The sequence below is a fragment of the Arachis hypogaea genome, chromosome 12, assembly GCF_003086295.3.
Source record: "Arachis hypogaea cultivar Tifrunner chromosome 12, arahy.Tifrunner.gnm2.J5K5, whole genome shotgun sequence".
Classification (NCBI taxonomy): domain Eukaryota; kingdom Viridiplantae; phylum Streptophyta; class Magnoliopsida; order Fabales; family Fabaceae; genus Arachis; species Arachis hypogaea.
Window position 1 is genome coordinate 56,501,694 of NC_092047.1, and position 20,265 is coordinate 56,521,958.

Below are 20,265 nucleotides of genomic sequence, written 5' to 3' on the forward strand. Positions count from 1 at the left end.
ATTTTTTTATTATTTTTACTACTCTCTTTCATATTTTGATTTTTATGTTTTTTATTGTATTTTTTTATTTATATGATAAATATTTTAATATTATTTTTTTAGTGTTCTAATGTTATATTTTTATTGTATTTTTTTATTTATATGACAAATATTATTAATATACATTTTTATTTTTATTAATTTTTAATACTATATTTATGTTGTGTATAAATTTTTTTATTTGGTTTTATTCATATAAATTTTATTTACTTATTATAATTTTTTTGTTCATATGATATATGTTGTTGGTTGTAATTATTATATATTATGTCTATATGAAATTTTTTTCGTATTTTTTTTGTTGTTTTTATTGTACTTCTCACTGTACTTTATTTTTGTTTTTATTATATACTAATGATAAGTAACAAAAGAGTCATAAATAAATAAAAAAAATGGGACGTGGAAAGTTTTGAAGGTAAGAATGGTTTGAAAGAAATAGAAAAAAGCATGTAAAGTGGAGAATTCATGGCGACGCGTACGCGTGACAAGCATTTTCCGTTGGGTCTAACGGAGGCATTTGGAAAGAGGGACTGATTCGTCCAACTTTTAAGGACGTCAGGGACTTAAAAGTATTTTTCAATAGTCAGGACAAAAATGTCCGCGAAAAAAAAGGTCAGGAACCGATTTGTCTTTTACTCTAATATTATTATAAAAAATTAACAAGAATAATGATAAAAAATAAAAAATAAATTGTCACTTTTCTATTTTTTTTCCTGTCAGAATGGATATAAAATACACTAATTATCTTTGAACATAATGTCTCAATTCATGAGTTACCTACCAAATATAACTGTATCTCTATTCTATTCCTGCGCCTGTAAACAAACGCAGCCAAAATGATGATCTTTCCCATATAATAGGTGCAGACAAGTTTGAAATTTGACTAAAGCGAATAGTGGATGAAATCATTGCGTATCTTGTGATATTATAATGCTAAAATTGAGAATTATCAAATCCATCCTTAATCCAAATAAAAAAAGCAACCCACTTAAATAATTGGGTAAAATACTAAATTGGTAGGGCTGAACATGGATCGAATAATATCCGCATATCCGCGGTAATTATCCACATCCGATCCGAATTTTGCGGATATTATTCGATCGCACTATGGTAGGATCGGATTGCAGATTTAGTAGTGATATCCGCGGATCCGATCTGCAAATCCGCATATCCGCGGATCCGATCCGCATATCCGCAAGTCTCATATAAATAGCATAGTTTAAAAAAGTAAACCCTCATGTGATAAAAGTAAACCCTCATGTGATATGAATTTTAGTGTGTTGTTTTATGAGTTTTATGATATCTTGTTTTAATTTTTTATGTTGTACTTCAACTTAGAATAATTAAATTTAAATCTTGTGTTATTATTTTTTTTGTTATTCAAGAGAACTTTTATTGATAATATTTTAGGAGTAAATAGGTTCAAACAGGTGAAAAATGAATTTTATGGATATCTTTTTGTAAAAATAGCCAAATAGAATCTTAAAATAGTTTTTTTTTTTTTTTAATTATGCGGATATACCCGATCCGATCCGATCCGATACGTAAATATGCGGATCGGATTGGATATGGCCTGAAAAATGCTCGATCCGATCCGATGAATACAGTGCGGATCGGATAGAATTTTTTAGGCTATATCCGATCCGATCCAATCCGTGTGCAGCCCTATAAATTGGTCCTATATTTGGACGTAATTCTATTTTGATCCTTAAAGTTTAAAGTGTCCTATTTAAATCCAAAAAAATTTCATTTAAATTCAATGTAGTCTTACCGTGAAGTCAAAGTTAAATAATTAACGGAATATCCTACGTGACAACGGTGTAAGAACAAAGTCAATAATCTAAAATACAAGTACAAACTCCAGAGGTACAAAATCAACAATGGATACATCAATACATTTATTTATCATTCTCCTTAGTTCCTGGAACTTGTACTTGTTCTTCAGATTATCGACTTTTTTCTTGTACTAACTTTTTTCTTGTACTACTGTTACGTAAAACATTCTATTAATTATTTAACTTTGACCTCACGGTAGAACTATACTGAAACTAATTGAAACTTTTTTTTGATTCAAACAAGACACTTTAAATCTTAAGGATCAAAACAGAATTACACCCAAACGTAACATAACAGGATCTTGGCGTGAATGACATAACCTTGTGGAAATTTCACACGCCGGAAGGTGGTTGCACAGGACCAAGCGAATACACCCAAAATGGGCTACCGGAGTTGCTTGACTGGGTTGCTTAAATAGCTAAAGCGTAAAGTATACGTAGGCCGTGATAAAAAAAAGTAACACGGTAAAGCAAAAGAAGGGCAACCTAATATATATGTAACAAAAATTATGAAAGAACATGACCATATCCTAATAATTAGGGTAACTCACATTTCAATCTGACTACGATACAACAGACAGTTAGTAACGAAACATATACAAAGAATGTTATCAAATTGATTCAACAGCTTTGGTTGGAAACTTCATGCATGCTACTGCTCTGTTATCAAATTGGCACTGTTAAATAAAGCCTCTTCCAACTCCCAATGGGAAAAAAATACCAGATGTCATCAGAGTTAATTTGAATACGAAAACCCTGTTCCAATAGATTTCATGATAATAGCAAACTCCCTCAGTCAATCAGATTCATTAACTACCATTTACCTGGGAAGCTCATTTGTTAAACCTTGCCCTATATTGATTGAGAGAAACATACTCGACTGTAACTGTTCGGCCGTCGAAGAGACGTCCATGTAAACAATGTGCCACTGAGCAACATGCTTCAGTCCTTCCGAACTCAACAAGAACAGAACCTTGTTCAAATACACTGTCGTGAATATCATCTTCCTCATCATGTTTGGGAGAGCTTTCCTGAACCACACATACACTGTTGTTTGGATCAACAATGCTAGCCACAGTCTTCGTTTCGGCCTCTGAACCAGTATTGTTAGCAACCATATTATCAAGTGATTTTGGTCCATCTTCCGGTGTGTCCAGGTAACCGGCACATTCTTGAGTATTACTACTGGGTATGCTCTTATTCCCTGTATCCTTAGCTGTTACATCACTTTCACACTGTTCTAGACATGATTTATCATCAAAAGCATCATCATTTAAACCAACACTGCAATTGTCATCAACTTTATCTTCCAGCTCTTTCTCATAATAGGAGTCCATTCCACTTGATCCTTTGGACTCGAGTAAAGTCGCCCTTTCAGAAAAGCTAGGTTCTTCGTCATTAGTATTACACATTCTGTCTTCCAAAGCTTCTTCAAAGTCCACTTTGTTTTTAACTTCAGATTCTGATTTAGGTTCGGAGTTCATCTCACCGGTGTGCTTGACAACATTAAGGGATTTAATAGTCCCAAATCTGCAAAATAATTACTTGATACGGTAAATGTTTATAACCCCTTTAACATTATGAGCAATTCCAGAGTACAAAAAAACAATGTGAAGTTCTTAAAAGACCTTGCACATTCCAATCGCACATCCTCCAAAATTTCTTCAACTGCCATGCCCGGAAGAGATGAAATGGACTCCATTGCAAACTAATCATAATGCATAAGCAGTATAAGAACGCAATCATCAAAATATCCAATATAACTTGAGGTATATTCTTATACACAACACTGAAAGTTTCTAATTTAATTTTTACACCAATGAAATATCATGAGTACAGTGTACAGTTACTACAGGCACGGAATAAATTGAAAATAATTATCCCCCATATGCATACTTTCTGACCCCATATGTACAGAAACAAAATTACAATTGAATCAGTTAAGGACCGACTATGCATACTTCTTGTCCCCCATATGTAACACTCATTTTCAATTTGGCTCCAATACTCATAATTGTTAATAACTACTGTAAGTGTTATAAAAGCAACGAATAGTAGGGACTATTAAGAACATACTTGGACAGAAGCATTCTTTTTATACATGAAACATATAAAAAATGAGTGTCAGACCAAAAAATAAAATTTAACAGAGTAAACTACCAATTTAGCCTGTGAAAGATTATGACGCTGAAATACATGTGTAGCCTCCAAAAATGAACAATGACAAAATGCCCCAAAATCTAGGCAGATACAAGAACATTTTGGGGCTTTTTGTCAATGTATCTACATCATTGGGGGACTATGAGCATATATTTTAAATTATCAATTCCGTAATCTTTGAGGGAGCTAAATGATGGTTTACACTTTTAACCTAATAGGTTAAAAATATAGAATTTATTCACAAGGCTCCACCTAATAAAGTAAGCTTCATGCAGTAGTTTATGGCATAGTATCAATGCCTCTATGTCCAAATGATCTAGAATTTGATCTATATTGCACCCCATTCTTCTGATCAAAAGTCAAATTTAACCACTAGAAAATTGGGACTCGGGCTTTACTACACATCAAGAAGTAAGGATTGAAGTCATAGCATGCAAATCAATCCCATCTACCCACAAAAAATTGTAATACAGCCTAAGAGATTGTGGATGTGTGGTGTGTCCATGTCCCACACTTATAAGACATTGGCACTGAAGATACTCATATCACATGCACCAGACATGCATGATGCATCCATATTTGATCAGAATTTTTAAATTTGGAAAACTTCAAATGGCTTGGGCGTCATGAACAATGCATGAAAATGGCAATAAAGTGATATCCCATTTGTCAACATATGAATATTTCAGGTGCATTTTTTATAGTTTACTCTATTTTAAGCTATTATACCACCTTGAAGTTATATATATATATATATATATATATATATATATATATATATATATATATATATATATAGGGTCATTCTAGTATGCCTATGCGATAGTGGCTATGATATTTAAAATGTTGCTAAAATTTAAGTAATATTTTTTTATTCTTTAGCAGCGCATTTTAAAAAGTATAGCTAAAAAAAGGATTACCAAAATGTAAAAAAAAAAAATATGACTTTAATTTTAATAACACTTGCATAGCCACCATAAACATAAGCATACTAGAATTTACCTATATATATAAGTAGTATGATTTGCATTGAAGCTAACAAAGACACTTAAATTTAAGGAATTGGGAAATTGAGTACTCAAATTATATAAAAATAAAATAACTTCAGGAAAACTAAATAAAAAATTTCATACCACATTTTTAATCTTTAAAACTTGTGTTGGCTTTCTAAGCAGTGGCTTTGCATGCTCTGGAATGATATAAGATGGTAGCTTCCCGCCATTTTCCTATATTATTTTCATCTTAGTGAGCATTCATCTCAGTCATTTCAAAGAGCAAGGATATAATTCAAAGGCAATTTCTGAATCACATCAAAGAATTTGAAATAGGCAATAGGATGAGTGAGGAAATTACCATGGCCAACGCATCAGGCATAGCCTGAACAACTGTTAGCACTCCACCTCCTAGTTTCATACCATTCAGACCCGCACATGCTTTGATGGTAACAGAGTGATCCACGTACTAACGGTTTGTACAAACAAATTATCAATTCATGAAAAAAGACGTTACAGAATGGGCGGGTGGGGGGAGTGCCTCATCAAAACAAATCTAAACAACAAAATGAGGTTGGCTCCAGATGAGATGTTATATATATGGGGAGAAAGAACAATTGGCTTTGGATGAACTCAAACTGATAAGTCAATTAATGAAAAAGAGCACCATATGATACCAAAAATCAAAACTTATGCGAACTGCCAAGTTTGTGTATATACAGCTAAAACTTCAACCAAACGGCTTTGTGATTGGCTTTATGGATGTAACGCAAAAGCAAATAAGTATAAAAAAAACATTTACATGAATAGTTTCTCAAAAGGACAGTTTTATTGACTAGGGGAACAAAAGAAGCTTCAAAGAGGCAAAGAGCCAACCACATCAGAAGTAGAATAAGAACTCTGTCTATAGGACAACCACCATTGCACAAAAATAAGACAACTAGTAAATAAAAAAGAAAATTAATGCACCCTTACCTCGAGAAAGGCATGTGATCCAATGTTGTCCCCGGTCTCAAAGTGGTAAGCCTTCAAAGATCCAAATGCACCAGCAATCTCCATAAGCTGACAATAATAGATAATAGAGTTTGAGAATTCAGAGAGAGAGAGAGAGAGAGAGAAATCAGAATTTGTTCTTATTGAAGTACTCAAGCAGTACTTATATACGTAAGTGAAGAGAGTGTTCAGCACACTAGTTGAAGGGGGTAGAAGGGTCTTAACACTAGTTCGAGCCGTTAGGGAATCTATCCTGGCTGGCAATTCCTATAACTACTCTAATAGCTTCTAGACTCTAACAGCTTCTAGACTCTTCCAGATTCTTTACTCAGCTCACTCTATTACGTCCCCTGAAACGGGGTTTTTGTAACTTCAAAATTCTATTACAAGTAGCTTTTCTCTCAAACTCAGGAATTTAGCTTTAGAGACTTCCTTGGTCAACAAGTTGCTCAGTTCTGAGAATATGAGCAACCAATAATTTTCCTTCCATAACCCTTTCTCTTCCCAAGAAGAGATTCAACTCCGTATGTTTCATTCTATTATATATAACTGGGTTGTGAGCTAGCATTATGGCGCTCAAGTTGTCACAGTTCACCACTGATCTTGAAGTAGGAACCCTCACAATTCAGTGAGCAAAGTTTGGACCCGATGAGGTCTACCATACTTCTATGTTCTGTCTCCATACTTGACCGATCAACAGTAGGCTGTTTTCTGGACCACCGGAAAATGAGGTTAGGTATTAGGTAGACACAGGCTCCTGATACGGACCACCAGTCATCCAAATCTGCAGTCCAGCAAACATCACAGTACCCTCACATATTCAAGTTCCATGGTTTAGGGGCTGGTATGAGCAGAACTCCAAGCTCTCCTGGGTGGCAGCAAGGTACCGCAGAATTCTTTTCACTATAGGGGAAAAGGTTTCCGAGTAATCTAGGGCAACTCTTTGTAGAAAACCCTTGGAAACAAGGCGTGCCTTAAGTTTGTTGACGCCATCTGGGATTCTGTGTTCTATTTCACTTGAAATACCCACTTGCAGCCAATAGCAGTGCAGTTTGGAGGAAGAGCTAGGAGTTGAGGACAGTCTCAATGAGATGCCTAGATTCCTTTCCACTATGCCATTAAGATGATGCATGTGTGGGTAGATCAACCTGTGATTGATGCCCTCTTTTCTAAAATAGGTAGACAACAATCTAAATTCCCATCCCCAAACTGATTGGATAGCTTTGATTTTCTTCCCAAACTGCAACTCAGCAGCCTCCTTAAACTGCATGAAGGCAGGGAAAGCTACAGATTTGGTTTTCAAAAAAGAAGTCCATGTGAATCTAGAGTGAGCATTTATAAAGGCTATGTAGTATTTGTAGCCATTATTTGAGATAACAGGGGAAGGACCTCAAAGATCAGTGCAGATGAGTTCTAAGGGAGTATTGTAATCTGTAAAGGACAAGGAAGACGGAACACGATGTGCTTTGCAAAGACAGAAAGCAGAGCAAGTATCAGAAACATTTGTATAAACAAATGGAATTTTATAATTTTTCAATATATGGCAAACTACATTTTGAGAAGCATGCACCAGCCTATGCTGCCAAAGACAAATTATTTGAATATGCAACAGATTATAATACATTAAATCATGCTGCTTTTGGTAATCTAAAATTATTGAATCATGAAATTGTTGCTGGTGTTGCAGCTTAAAGTTTGCAAATCTATATAGGTCGTCCTTTCCAATCTTGCCATGGAGCATTACATCCCTAGTGGCCTGTGATTTAACCAAGCAGTTATAAGGCCAGAATTTGAAGAAACGATGATTGTACAAAGCGAATTTACTAACACTAATTAGATTTTTAGTGATTTGTGGTACATGTAACATTCAATTTAAGTGGATATTTAGGTGTGCAAACACTAGAATTTCCAATCTGGGAGATAGACAGACCTTGTCCATTACCAGCATGGAGGAGGTCAGGTCCAGGGTATGGGGATGCATGCATCAGATTGGGGGTATTCAGAAATAACATGAGATGTGACTCTAGAATCAGCATATCAGGCCGAATCAGCAACTGACTCAAGTGAGTTATGGCAGCAGAGAAATGAGTAGGCCTAAGGAGAATTTATGTAGGAATGACTTGGAGAGAAGAAATGATTATGCAAATGCATGATTTAGATATGATGCATGGTTATGATGTGGCAAGTAATTAGTGTAATGCGATGTGTAGTTCCGTGTATAAGGAGAGGTGAACATAAAATTTGCATAGGGTGGAGGTGGAAGGAGAGAAGGTTAGAAATCTTGATCTAACCCATGCCAGAAGTTAAAGCTAGAGTGACGCAGCTAGTGGAATTTCCACTAGCTTGTCCTCCACCGCATCCCTTGCCACCTCTACTAGTACTACGACTACCACATCCTCCTCTGGTGAGATTGAGTTGCAACATGTGCTTGAAGGTCTGGAGTGGAGAACATTTTTTCATTTGCTTCAGTCCAAGCTTCATGAGTCATGAGGTATAGAGGTGTGAGGTGTGCTTCCACCTAAGGAACAAAGTAAGGCTCAAATCTAGTGTTGATGGATGTAACAAACACATCATACTCAGATCCGAGTCCAGCAAGAATCACAGCTATGTGTTCTTTTTTATAAACACGACTTCCAACAGAGGTTAAAGCATTTACGAGAGCTCGAACTCGAAGAAGAAAACTCAACAATTTAGATGTTTTTACAATAGTGCTCAACTCAGTTTTGAGTTGCTGGACGTGCGCTCTTGTTTGCGACGCTAAATAGAGATCTAGTTTCTCCCAAATTGCCACGAAAATTCGCAATCAACCACCAGTGTGAGAAGACTCCGTTGTCGACATCATCCACATGAGAAGTGTTTGATCCATCTCTTCCAGAGTTCGTAGGAACTTGAGATGGAATTGTTGAGAGAATCTTCTGGCAAAGCAAATTTTGAAGACTAAATAGCACACTGATTGATGAAGCTGGAGTGACAATTGCTCTTAATCGCAGAGAGAACTTGGCACCGATTATAAAGTCAGAGAGACAGATTGGGAAGAGGAGGCAGAGGCGGAGGAGGAGGATCAACCAACGCTAGCAGGTTCATGGGCGGAGGTGATGGAGGAGGATCCATGCTTTTGCAATCAGCTCCTCTTGATTCCATAATAGTTTGAGAATTCAGAGAATCTATTCTTATGAGAGAACCGAACCAGTACATATATTCATAAGTGAGAGGAGTGTTCAGCACACTTGTTGAAGGGGGTAGAAGGGTCTTTACATACCTAAGTTAGGGGCTGTTTGGGAATCTATCCTAGCTGGCAATTCCTATAACTGCTCTAACAGCTTCTAAACTCTTCTGGATTCTTCACTCAGCTCACTCTATTAATAGATATAAATAAAACAAGTCTTAGTCACAACTGACAAGAACCAAAAAGTAAGCAGATTGGGTTACTACAAGGTGTGCAAACCATAACCTTTACCTCTAAGGGTTAAAATATGAAAAAGAAACAAGATTTTCCTTTCCAACTACTTACCATCTCTGAAGAAACTTGACTTGAAATTCCACCTACGAAGATCTGCAAGAATTCCAAGGGAAAAAAAAGAGATCACAGTCACGAGACGGACTATTGACTGACAAAATGCAGCAGAGCACACATAGGTAATAAAAATTAATTCAAAAAAGGTACAAGGATTAAAAAATATGAATGGATGCATGTCCAAATTTAAAGTCAAAAGCCGGAATTAACTTGTGATGGCTAAGTCAATCAAGTCAGATTTGAACCTAGGCTAAAATGTAATGATATTTGTGGTGAAACCAAGAAATTTTCCGGAACATAAAATCAGTTCTATATTAGATTGTTTTGTATGTGCACCTTGTTGGGTGAATCAATCACTACATCACTTGTTGCGAAAGCAGTATCATCTGATCTCTCTGGTTCACCAGTCTGCATGAAAATAGCAATTGTCTGAAAACCTGCTACACGGATGATAACCACAATATACCTTAGAATTGCAAAGCACTGCCACAGCATTAGAAGTAACAAAGACTAATAGAATTAAAATCCCTAAACAAAAGTAACTTAACAAACAAAGAATTATACACAGAAAAGATTTGCCATCAAATACAAGATCCCATCAACATCCTCTAACTAGATTAGAACCAACAAAAAGCCAAGAACTTTCATTTCATATTTATGTCATTTATATTAAGCCTTTCTCAAGTTGCTTCATGTACACGTACAATCATTTTCCTATAAAACATAAAAACCAATACAAAAAATGACTTCTGAGAGGCTAGAATACTATGCAGAAGTTCCCTGAGATTCACTGAGATCAGATGCTACTGGAAAAAGAACATGATAATTCCTTTGTTGTTTCTCGGCAATAAAGGACAGTGTTACCATGAACCAAACATTTAACACCATATATAGTTAAATTAGATACTATCAAACAATAGCACTTAGTGGAAACTAAAAATGCTCCCAACATTTCAATATCCCAATCTATAAGGACAAGATGCACTGCACAACTGAGACACAGAACTGTGACCTTCTGAAGTCTGAACCATCCAAACCAAAAGGATCTCATTCTTTTGGCATAAGCATACACTACAACTCCTGTTGTAGAACATACTTTCTCTGCCATCATACCAAATCATCTTGTGAGCATAAGAAAAATGAATAGAATAACTATCAGACAAAATCACCCTTCAGAGAAGTTACAAAGCAATATATTGCATCACAACGGATGCCATGCAAGGAAGAAATACTAGAGGAATTTTTAGGAAGCTATCATTTTCTTAAGAGCATATCATAAATTTGTGGGGACAACTTACAAATTAACCATGCTTGAGTGGAGTCCTTACATAATGTCAAGTTAAAAGTTCCCATGCAGATAAAATAATAGATAAAGGGGAAGCAGAAATTGAGCCTAATGCATCTCATCAATTTTCTTTCCTCAGGAAAGCTGATCCTCATTAACTTAATTAAGGATGACATGTCAGCATACAACACGGAAGAAATGTAGAAACTCGGGTAAAGCAGACACCGGAACAAAAGTGGCATATGAAACACAAATAACTTGCAGCCCATAGCACTTACATGCTGAACTCGATATAACAAACAAAGCATCAGAACATAAATAGCATTCTCAGAGCAGCCTAGAATAATAACCCTGAAACATTGGCCAGCTAAATCCTGGTAATGAATTAAACTTGTCAATACACCAGGAAGTCTTCTTAACTAGGAGTCTGCTTCGTCACCATCCAGAATGTGTATTACGGTATACCCCATATAAACATCCTATTTAAAAGATTCCAATACTAACGTCAGAAAATATCTCATAAAATGTAACAAGATCACACTCTTGAAGCTACAGACAGTTTCTAGCATTTGGTTATGCATTATGAACTCATTTTCAAACTTAAAAGTCCACAAAACCTATGGCCAAATATATAAGAAATCAAAATTATACATTCATAAAGACATCCTTACAAGTATACCCCTGGGGACTAAATTTGAGCCCTCAAAGCTAAATAAGGTTGAGAGTTGAGACTTAAATTGTCAAGGGTGAACACAAGACAAATTCAAAAGGTTAAGCCTTGGAAGATGGACTAGTATCTTCTGACTGTGATTCTTTCAAGCGTTTGATGTATGACTGTTAGGTTAAATACATTGTTCTTAGGTTCTACAAACATAATTATTTAGAATTCTGATACCAAATTGCTTCATTCACAACCAAAGTAGTAGTATCGCACATCTCGATTCATTTTTATTAGTATCTCAGTGAGCAAAAACAGTCTGATAGGAAGATTGGGGTTTCTTACTTAAAATGATTCCTAACAGCAAAAATAATAACATATTGTCCAGTAAACCATCATCAGTAAAACTGACAAACAGACTTTTGAACTTTGTCATCTAGAACTTCTTTGTGTACCTCTGCCTCTAGTTAGTGGGTTATTATCTGTCTAATCAACTTTCCTGATTAGGGCTCAATCAGACAGGCCTCCGACCCTATCTGATCTGCCTCTAACAAAGGCTGAAGGGCCTCTCCCATTGAATACCAACTCATAACCAAGCATTGTTAATGATCCAAGTATCACAGTGTCTCCTTCATGATTAGCCACCGAGCAGTATTTATTCACCAGATCTGCAGACTGCCCACTATAAATCCTTTACGTCTTGATCACCAAGGCGCATCGAATCTAAGCATCCCATTTACAAGTACCAGTCAGAAAAGTTGCAGCTGAGCCTCCTTGTCAGTATCACGACTTTATATCAATTACCAATGAAACTTACGTTCAGCTTGAGAGGTGCCTTTTAATCACAAATAACTCTTCAAGCTTTCCTTCTTTTCATCCACTTGCTCAAATGCTATGAATCACAACTCCTATAATTTTTATCAATTTGCATAACACAATTAAAATACCTACATCTACCTATAATTCTACATCCTTTTCCAATTTTCACCTCTAAGTCATTGCAAGCATGTCTTGAACCTTCCAACCACATATTACATTTACTTCTACTTCATTTTATACTGTCAAATCAAAACCATATAGCATGAAATTCTTGTCAAGGGGCTTCTAGTCATAACTAGTTTATAATACATATCATCCCTTGAATCTCCAACTATGACTATTATTTGCAATATGTATTCATAAAGGCACTGACAGCTAATTCAATTTGTAATGGCTCATGGTGAAACCATTTAGTTATAGCGATGTAATTGTCATTCACGGCCCAACACAATTTCCTATCTTAGCTTTTTGACTGCATTATCCATATCCTGTATGACCCAAATATACACAACATGCCCTCCTTCCTTCACACCCGACCAGAGGCACGGACCTCTTTTAGGTCAATGAAAATTGTAAACTTTGTTTAGATCTTTTCATTTCATCTAAAATACTCTATATGGACAAGAAAATATATAATACCAAACCCAAACTTAATTCTCACAGTAAACTTGCAGCCTAGATCAAGTATACGCAAAAATCAAGATGAGCAATTTTTACATGCCCAGTAGGCAAGTAACCTATTTCTTATTGACAGAAAATAGGCTCAGAAATCGAGTAATAGGACAATAAAGATTGAAGAAGAAACTTGCAAATTCATCAAACTGCATATTTTTAAAACCCATAGGGATTTGCTGCTTGTATAAGGAATGTATAAAGGGAAAAAAGATAAACCCTAAGCACTTTGAGGTGCTCAGACCTTCAATGCTACCCCAATATTCTGTCTACCCATCCTATTCTGTCTATCCTATTTGTGTATATGCAATAACCAATACAATTTCTACATCTCTTCAAATTTTTTTAGTAAAAGTGTCTCCATTGCCATTATTATGATTGCTGCCTAACAGAATAATTATTCTTCCACAAATTCACTCTCCTATCCTATCTCTTGCCACCTTGCCTAGCTAGTATGCTCACTAAGGATCCTATTTCCTTCAGCAGTCCTTTTCCTCACCTCACTAGTCCCATTCTTCACCCATTTCGCCAAGCCAAATTTAACCCTCGGAGTTTCGTCAGTCTCATAGACACAACACCAACGAAAGGATACTTTAAAAAAGAAGTTCCTGACTAGTCAGATAATGGGTGATTAACTGACTATACAAGATTAACATGAATATATTTGTGTATATGCAATAACCAATACAATTTCTACATCTCTTCAAATTTTTTTAGTAAAAGTGTCTCCATTGCCATTATTATGATTGCAAGGCCTTCAAGTCCACAATAGGATTAAGGGTTAGTTTAGATTGGCTTTTTAAAAAAGTACTTATCTTTTTTTTTTCTTTTTTAAACAAATCTTTTTTTAATAGAGAAAAGCTAGTTCACATTTGGATAGACCTTTTAGAAAGAGTTTTCAAATATTAAAAACGTCCTTTACTTCTGCTTTTTTTAATAAAAGTACTTTTCTTAAAAGATGTATTCAAACGAGTTTAAAACTTAACAAAAATACATTATTTTTTATTAAAAGTACTTTTTTCACTCAAATAAGTCACTCCAAACTAACACTAACATTGTGATTTTTCTAATCTAATATATCTAAGACACACTAACTTGAAATCAAAATAGGTGGCACCAATTATATAATCTGAGATAGCTCATAACCTTCAAACAAATTAAATCATGAAATTTACAAAACCAGAAAATTTTGGACTATATCTCATAAGAATAGTAGAGCAGCATTCTGAAAGAAATTAACACAATGAATCTATGCTTCTTTAAATACACCCTAACTGATTAAAGTATATTTTGGTAACAAACAATGAAAAACTCATTAATTTTAAATAAAAGATACATTCAAGCAAAATGAAAAGTTACAATGTACTATCCAAGGAATCAAGGATTCTTAAATATCATGTATGAGAAGTCACAAACTCACAATGCATGAAATATGTCAAGTTTCTTCTGTAGATCTTCAAGTTTGAGAAAAAGGAAAAGAAATAATGAGTTCCCAACTCTAGAACAAATTTGTTAATCTTACATATCATAAAAGGCAATGATTAAATAGCTAAGAAGCTGGAACCTTTGGATACGAAATTCAGTTGTTATAACACACTTTTCAATGAACTTCTAAAACATGTTTTTTAGTGTTCAATCTGGTCAACATCCAAATGTCAATGTTAACCATAAAAATTTCAATGACTTTGAAACAGAAACACAAAGCTTTCTCAAAGAAATTCATGCTATGAATTTGAATCCTCCAAAATCCATTATCCATCATAGGTGTACACTGTACAATGCAGTTCCAACGAAATTAGCATCCATGATTACCATACAATTTACATTCCTATAGAAAACTTCAGCAAATACATGAAAAAATAAATTAAGACAAATTATTGTGCAAATGTTCTACTTCCCTTATACATTGGATGAGATTTTTTTTTTTTTACATTAAGTCACCAAGATTAAACAAGTCATGTCCTAGTCACAAATTTCAAAAATTGGTCAACTCATAAGATTAACAAATCCTACTGATATAATGTAATTCAGCAATGTAATGTTGAAGTTTCATTATTATCACAGCAAGATTAAGCAAACCAATTTTCAATAACGACCAGAAATTTGCCAACTTCAAACAGGTATACACAAACAAGTGAGCAACATAGGTGGTAATACAACTTTGAACTATACGAGTTTGCAGTTCTTTAAGAAAAATATACTAGACTTTGGTTGATAACATACTAGAACGTAAATATCAATTAAAAAATTCAAATTCAAGAAGATTAAAACACCATACATTTACCAAAACTAGCTAGTATATGAATATGAATAGGTATGTAGATTGAAGAATAAGGTAAGGAAAAGATTTTCATTCTTACTGTAACTTCAACATAATCTTTGGGCCGTCTAATTTTCATGCTGCAGCCGAAAAGTGTACTACCATCAAAAGAAAGAGCACTTGAGGCATCCTCAGCCGTCAGGAACTCTACAACTGCTTGGCCTTTATCTTTATGCAACTGCAAGGAACAAATGCAAGAACAAACTCAAAACAACTGCTTCATTATGGGGGAGGGAGGGCATTAGTTTTCACGTTTTGCACTGTAAACTCACAATGCAGCTGATACATGGTTGGGCCTGCACGATATGATTAACACCTGAAGAGAGCAAGAGGTTATTGAAACTATCCATCACAGCTTTCTCGGTGACTGAAGTTGGTACATTCTCAAGATAAAGCCTTCTCATAGGTCGGGTAGCTTGTGTCAATTGGACAGGATCAATGTGGGCATTCTTCCCTATTGATACATCATTCAGAATCATTGCCAAAGGCTTGACAACAGTCGGATCAACAGAAGTAGCCATGCTCTGTATGTTTGATAACATGGCATGGTTCGATAACTGAAAACTAGAAGAAACAAAAGCTTGAGGAGAATTATCTGCCCCACCAGGGGTAAGATCCCATCCTGCCCGTTTCTTCTCTGTTGAATGCTTAGATGGTGACGGAGTCTTAGCAGCAGCTTCACTTTTCCTCTTCCTTGGTGAATAGCCACCAAGTCCACTTGTTGACGCACCATGCCGATGGTTATGACTACTTGAGCCGTTAGTTGATGCTCTATCTCTATAAACATCAGAATGCTTTTTCCTAGAGCTATCTTTCAGAGAAAGCATTGGCAACTCTTTCCGTTCTTCATCATGATAGGTATGTTTTGCTGACCTTGGTGAAAAGGATGGGGATCTTCTTCTTCTTCTTTTGTTATCATGTTCTTGACTTCTTGATCGTCTCCTCTTTACGGTTGATTCTTCATGATGTGACACATTTTCCCATCTTTGTTTCCTCTCTTGAATCCATTGGTTATGATGTTTGCCAAGATCTTGTTTCACCATTGCATCCCTGTCAAGGGATTTATCATCTAGATTTTGGTATTTTCTCTTGGCTTCTCTATCATGTTTTCCTTTACCCTCTCCATGCCTACCCTTATCCAAATCTCTTTGATGCTTCTTTTCAGCTAATTTGTCAGAATCATTAATCAAATGTTTTCTTGATTTCTCCCTACCATTTCTACTTTTGTCATGCTTTCTTTCAAAATGATACTCATTAATATTCTCAAAATCTCCAGTGTGATCATTTTTCTTTGTTTTCCTTTCAGATCTTGATTTAATTGTTTCTGCATGTCTATCCTTATTAACCGGGTCTCTTTGATGCTTAATCCCATCTTCATAGCCATTTTTACTCAATCCTGCCATCTCTTTACCAGACTTTTCTTTAGTTATCTTGCCAATGTCACGAGATCCAACACTTGATTTGACTTTTGGAATATACTTTTCGCTATCTTTCCCTCCAGTTAAATCGTCTTCCTTTGCAATAGTGCTCTTAATGTTCTTTCTAGAAGTTGCATTTACTATTTCCTCAGAAACATGTTTTTGCCTGCTATAGGGTGGACTTCTATCATGTTTATAACTCATAGATTCAATATGATCAGGTATTTTGTTTGTAGAACTTCTTGGTGATTTATTCCATGCTTCCTTGAATGGGACTTTCACATTTTCAAGCAATTCTTTGTTTCTTCTTCTATGCATGATCTCCTCAAAACTAAACGGCCTTGTACGGGCTGCACTCTCATCATCACAATTATTCATAGAAAATGTATTATTTTCTCCATTCTTCTCCTTTAAACGAACAGATCTGCTCATCATGTATGATGCAAATAAATTATAGAAGTAATGATCACGTTCCCTAAGTGAGTAATGAGAATAAGGGAAATGCCAACAGGCTAAAATCTTGAACCAAATTATACAATATCCTGAAAAACAAAAGGAAGTCATGATTATAATAAGAAATATTTTTATTTTTTATTTTTTATTTTTTATTTTTTATTTTTTATTAAAACAGCCACCTCATATATGCATCTGTTTGCAAATTTTGTTCAACCAAATGCCAGGCAGAAAATTCCATATGAAGCCATTAATAATTCATTGATCTCTTCCATGATTGTCACATGAAAAACATGACTTAAAAGATGAATGCAAAATATAAAGTTGCTGCTTATATGGCTCTCATGTCTATGTTGTATTTAGTCAATTAAATTGACTGCTAAACCGACAACCAGGTAGCATAATGCTAATTTTATAAAATCAGAGAATCATCCAACGTTATAGATGATTAACATGACAAAGACTTCGAGGGAAAGGGAGGAAAATCATATAAGATGCATGCTGAACCTGAGGGAAATCTTTTAACTAAAAAGAAAATTATTTTCACTACAACCTCGCACTTTGCATAAAGAAGGATTTATTAACAAAATTCTCAAAAAGAAGGTCCTCCTTCAAATTTTAAAATAGAGGGGAAAAAGTTCACTCTACTGCTATCCAAGTAAGGTCCCCAAAGTTAAGAACGATCTCACCTCAAGTTTGAGCCATGTAAACAAAAACAAAATAACAAAAAAAACTATAATTATGGGTCTCGATGTCTAACTAACAATTCCAGAGTTCTAGTTTCTTTGTTAACGCATTTTTTCAAATCAAACTCTTACAAGGATATGTATAGTGATATGATACCAAAACAACTATGGGTACGAGTTACCAAATTCTTTAAAAGGAAGTGTATATAATTTCACACAAAGAAGAACACCAATTTTAACCTAAATCAAGTCTAAAGTGTTCATCATTTCATCATCTGAAAATAAAATAACACAAATATTCCAGTCCAAGAAACAAGAAGAAGAAGATTGATATTGCCAAGTAGAAATGGGACTTTCAACAACAAGAAAATTGATATAACCAAAAAATGAATTATGGTTTGCAGCAACAAAATTGAACAAACAACAACAGAAACTGAATCATCCAAGACATGGTAGCAACAGCAGCAATATCAAATTGCAGCAGAAAGAAAAAAAAATTAAATAAATAAATACCTTAGGCGCAGAAGCAGAAGGACAAAAGGTAAAGGCAGAGCAGAAGAGCAGGAAGAAAGTGTCGTCACCGCCGATAGCCGCCGGCGGTAGAGAAGTTGGATGTGGCGGAAGACGTGATGGGCAGTCGGTTGCGAGACGAGAGAAGAGTGAGGGAGTGAAGACCGAATGAATAAAAAAATGACGGAGGAGGGATTCTGGGAACAGGGATAGGGTTTGGGGTGTGTAAAAAAGGAAAGAAAAAAAACCTCCCCCTCATAATCAACTTGTTTAAAAATAGAAAAAATGATAAATATGTCGTGACCTTTTTTTCTAGATATTTTTGTCTTTAATGATTGAAAAATATATTTATGTTTTTGATCGCTCTAAAATGTGGACAAAGTTATCCTTTCGTTGAAATGATTCTGTTAGATCTGACGAAAAAGTCTGACGTGACTCCCGTGGCGCTAACCTGTCCTTTATGGGAACCTACGTGGCATGTAGCTTTTAAAAATAGGACATATTAATCCTCCGACACCAAAACGACACCGCTTCACCAAGAATCCTCCAGACATACTTTAATCCCCTTATGCAAAACCCATAACACTCATATCTAAGTTAGAAAATTGATTAGGTTATGGTAAAAAAACCCTGCTTCCGTTGTTTCAAGTCTCAACTAGTTTCACCCTCCGCCATTGATGGCTAAGCTCTGTACCGTTACACTCGGCGGCAATGGGTCCTCCTTCTCCTCCACCATCTCTGCCGTTGCCGCCAGCCTCGCCCATGTTCGCATCGACACATCCGCCCTCGACAGGCTCTCCTTCTCATTGTCCTCCGCAACGCCGTTGTTGAAGCACACCATCGCAATCCCTAGCTTCCTTTCCCTCTCAGGAACCAGAACCTTCCTCCTCGTACTTCTCAACAAGCTCCTCCTCTCTCCGCCCCCTGTCGTAATCCTCGAGAAATGGCTCGGTCTTCGAGAAACCCTGGGATTCCTTGCAATGCTGCTGGCTCTGATTCCCGTTACGTCATCGTTTTGTTCTGCATTTCAAGCACTGCACCCATTTCGCCAGACGAGAAAGAAAAGGAAAATTCGAGGGTTTTTGTTTTGTTTGCTTGAGGGTTTGGAAGTGCTGAGTTGAATTGAATTGGAGTTTTTCATGGGGATAGACTCGAGGTTAGTTTACGGTGTTGTTTGTTTTGTTTTGAGGTGTTGCTCAAATGGGTATTGGATTCATTCCTTGGAAGCACATGTTATTGCAACTTGAATGGCTGATCCTCAGAAAGCTGGTCCTGTTGAGAGGGATATAGAGCAGGTTTGGAATCACTTGCTCTTCATTTTTTGGGCTTTGATTTTTCTGGGAGCTATAATGAATGTAGTTGCTGTTAGATTCTAGTATTACATTTTATTGAAATACATGATTCATTAGTGTGCCATTGTTATTTTGTTGCTTAAATAACTTGTAATTGATCTTCTTTACTGACTGAGGAGATAATGAAGCTTGAAGATGTGGTCTTCCCTCATGCTTCACAGTTTTGTAGTTGCAGATTCATGGGACTTTGAGGGAGCATGTTAAATGGGTGTTATGAGTATTGCATAAAGGATTAAAGTGTGTCTGGAGGGTCCTTGGTGAAGCGGCGACGTTTTGGTGTCAGAGGACTAATATGTTCTTGGTGAAACGGCATCGTTTTGGTGTCGGAGGACTGATATGTCTTGTTTTCAAAAGTTACATGTCACGTAAGCTCCCATAACGGCCAGGTTAGCGCCACGGGAGCCACATCAGGCTTTTTCGTCGGGTCCAATGGAATCACTTCAACGGAGGGATAAATTTATCCACATTTTGGAGGGGTCAGGGACATGAATATATTTTTCAATCCTTGAGGACGAAAATGTCCGCGGGAAAAAAAGGCCAGGGACCTATTTGTCCTTTT

General features: G+C 35.8%; 1 protein-coding gene across 1 annotated transcript; it reads right to left on the bottom strand.

Moving 5' to 3' along the window:
* Positions 1-2,340: 2,340 nt before the first annotated feature.
* Positions 2,341-18,595, bottom strand: LOC112730045 (uncharacterized). The gene is made up of 10 exons (XM_025780160.2): positions 18,358-18,595; positions 15,560-17,129; positions 15,328-15,465; positions 9,870-9,941; positions 9,531-9,572; positions 6,002-6,088; positions 5,388-5,495; positions 5,168-5,260; positions 3,503-3,582; positions 2,341-3,404 (listed from the first exon to the last, which is right to left on the bottom strand). Exons 2-10 carry the CDS (start codon positions 17,081-17,083, stop codon positions 2,708-2,710), a joined length of 2,841 nt encoding a protein of 946 aa, XP_025635945.1. The 5' UTR covers positions 17,084-17,129; positions 18,358-18,595; the 3' UTR covers positions 2,341-2,707.
* Between the last annotated feature and the right edge of the window lie 1,670 nt (positions 18,596-20,265).

Coding starts and splice junctions, on each gene's coding strand:
- LOC112730045 (XM_025780160.2), bottom strand. CDS start 17,083: ATGAATAATTGTGATGATGAGAGTGCAGCCCGTACAAGGCCGTTTAGT. Junction 15,466..15,559: donor AACCATGTATCAGCTGCATT/GTGAGTTTACAG, acceptor TGTTCCTTGCAG/TTGCATAAAGATAAAGGCCA. Junction 3,405..3,502: donor GTGCGATTGGAATGTGCAAG/GTCTTTTAAGAA, acceptor ATTATTTTGCAG/ATTTGGGACTATTAAATCCC.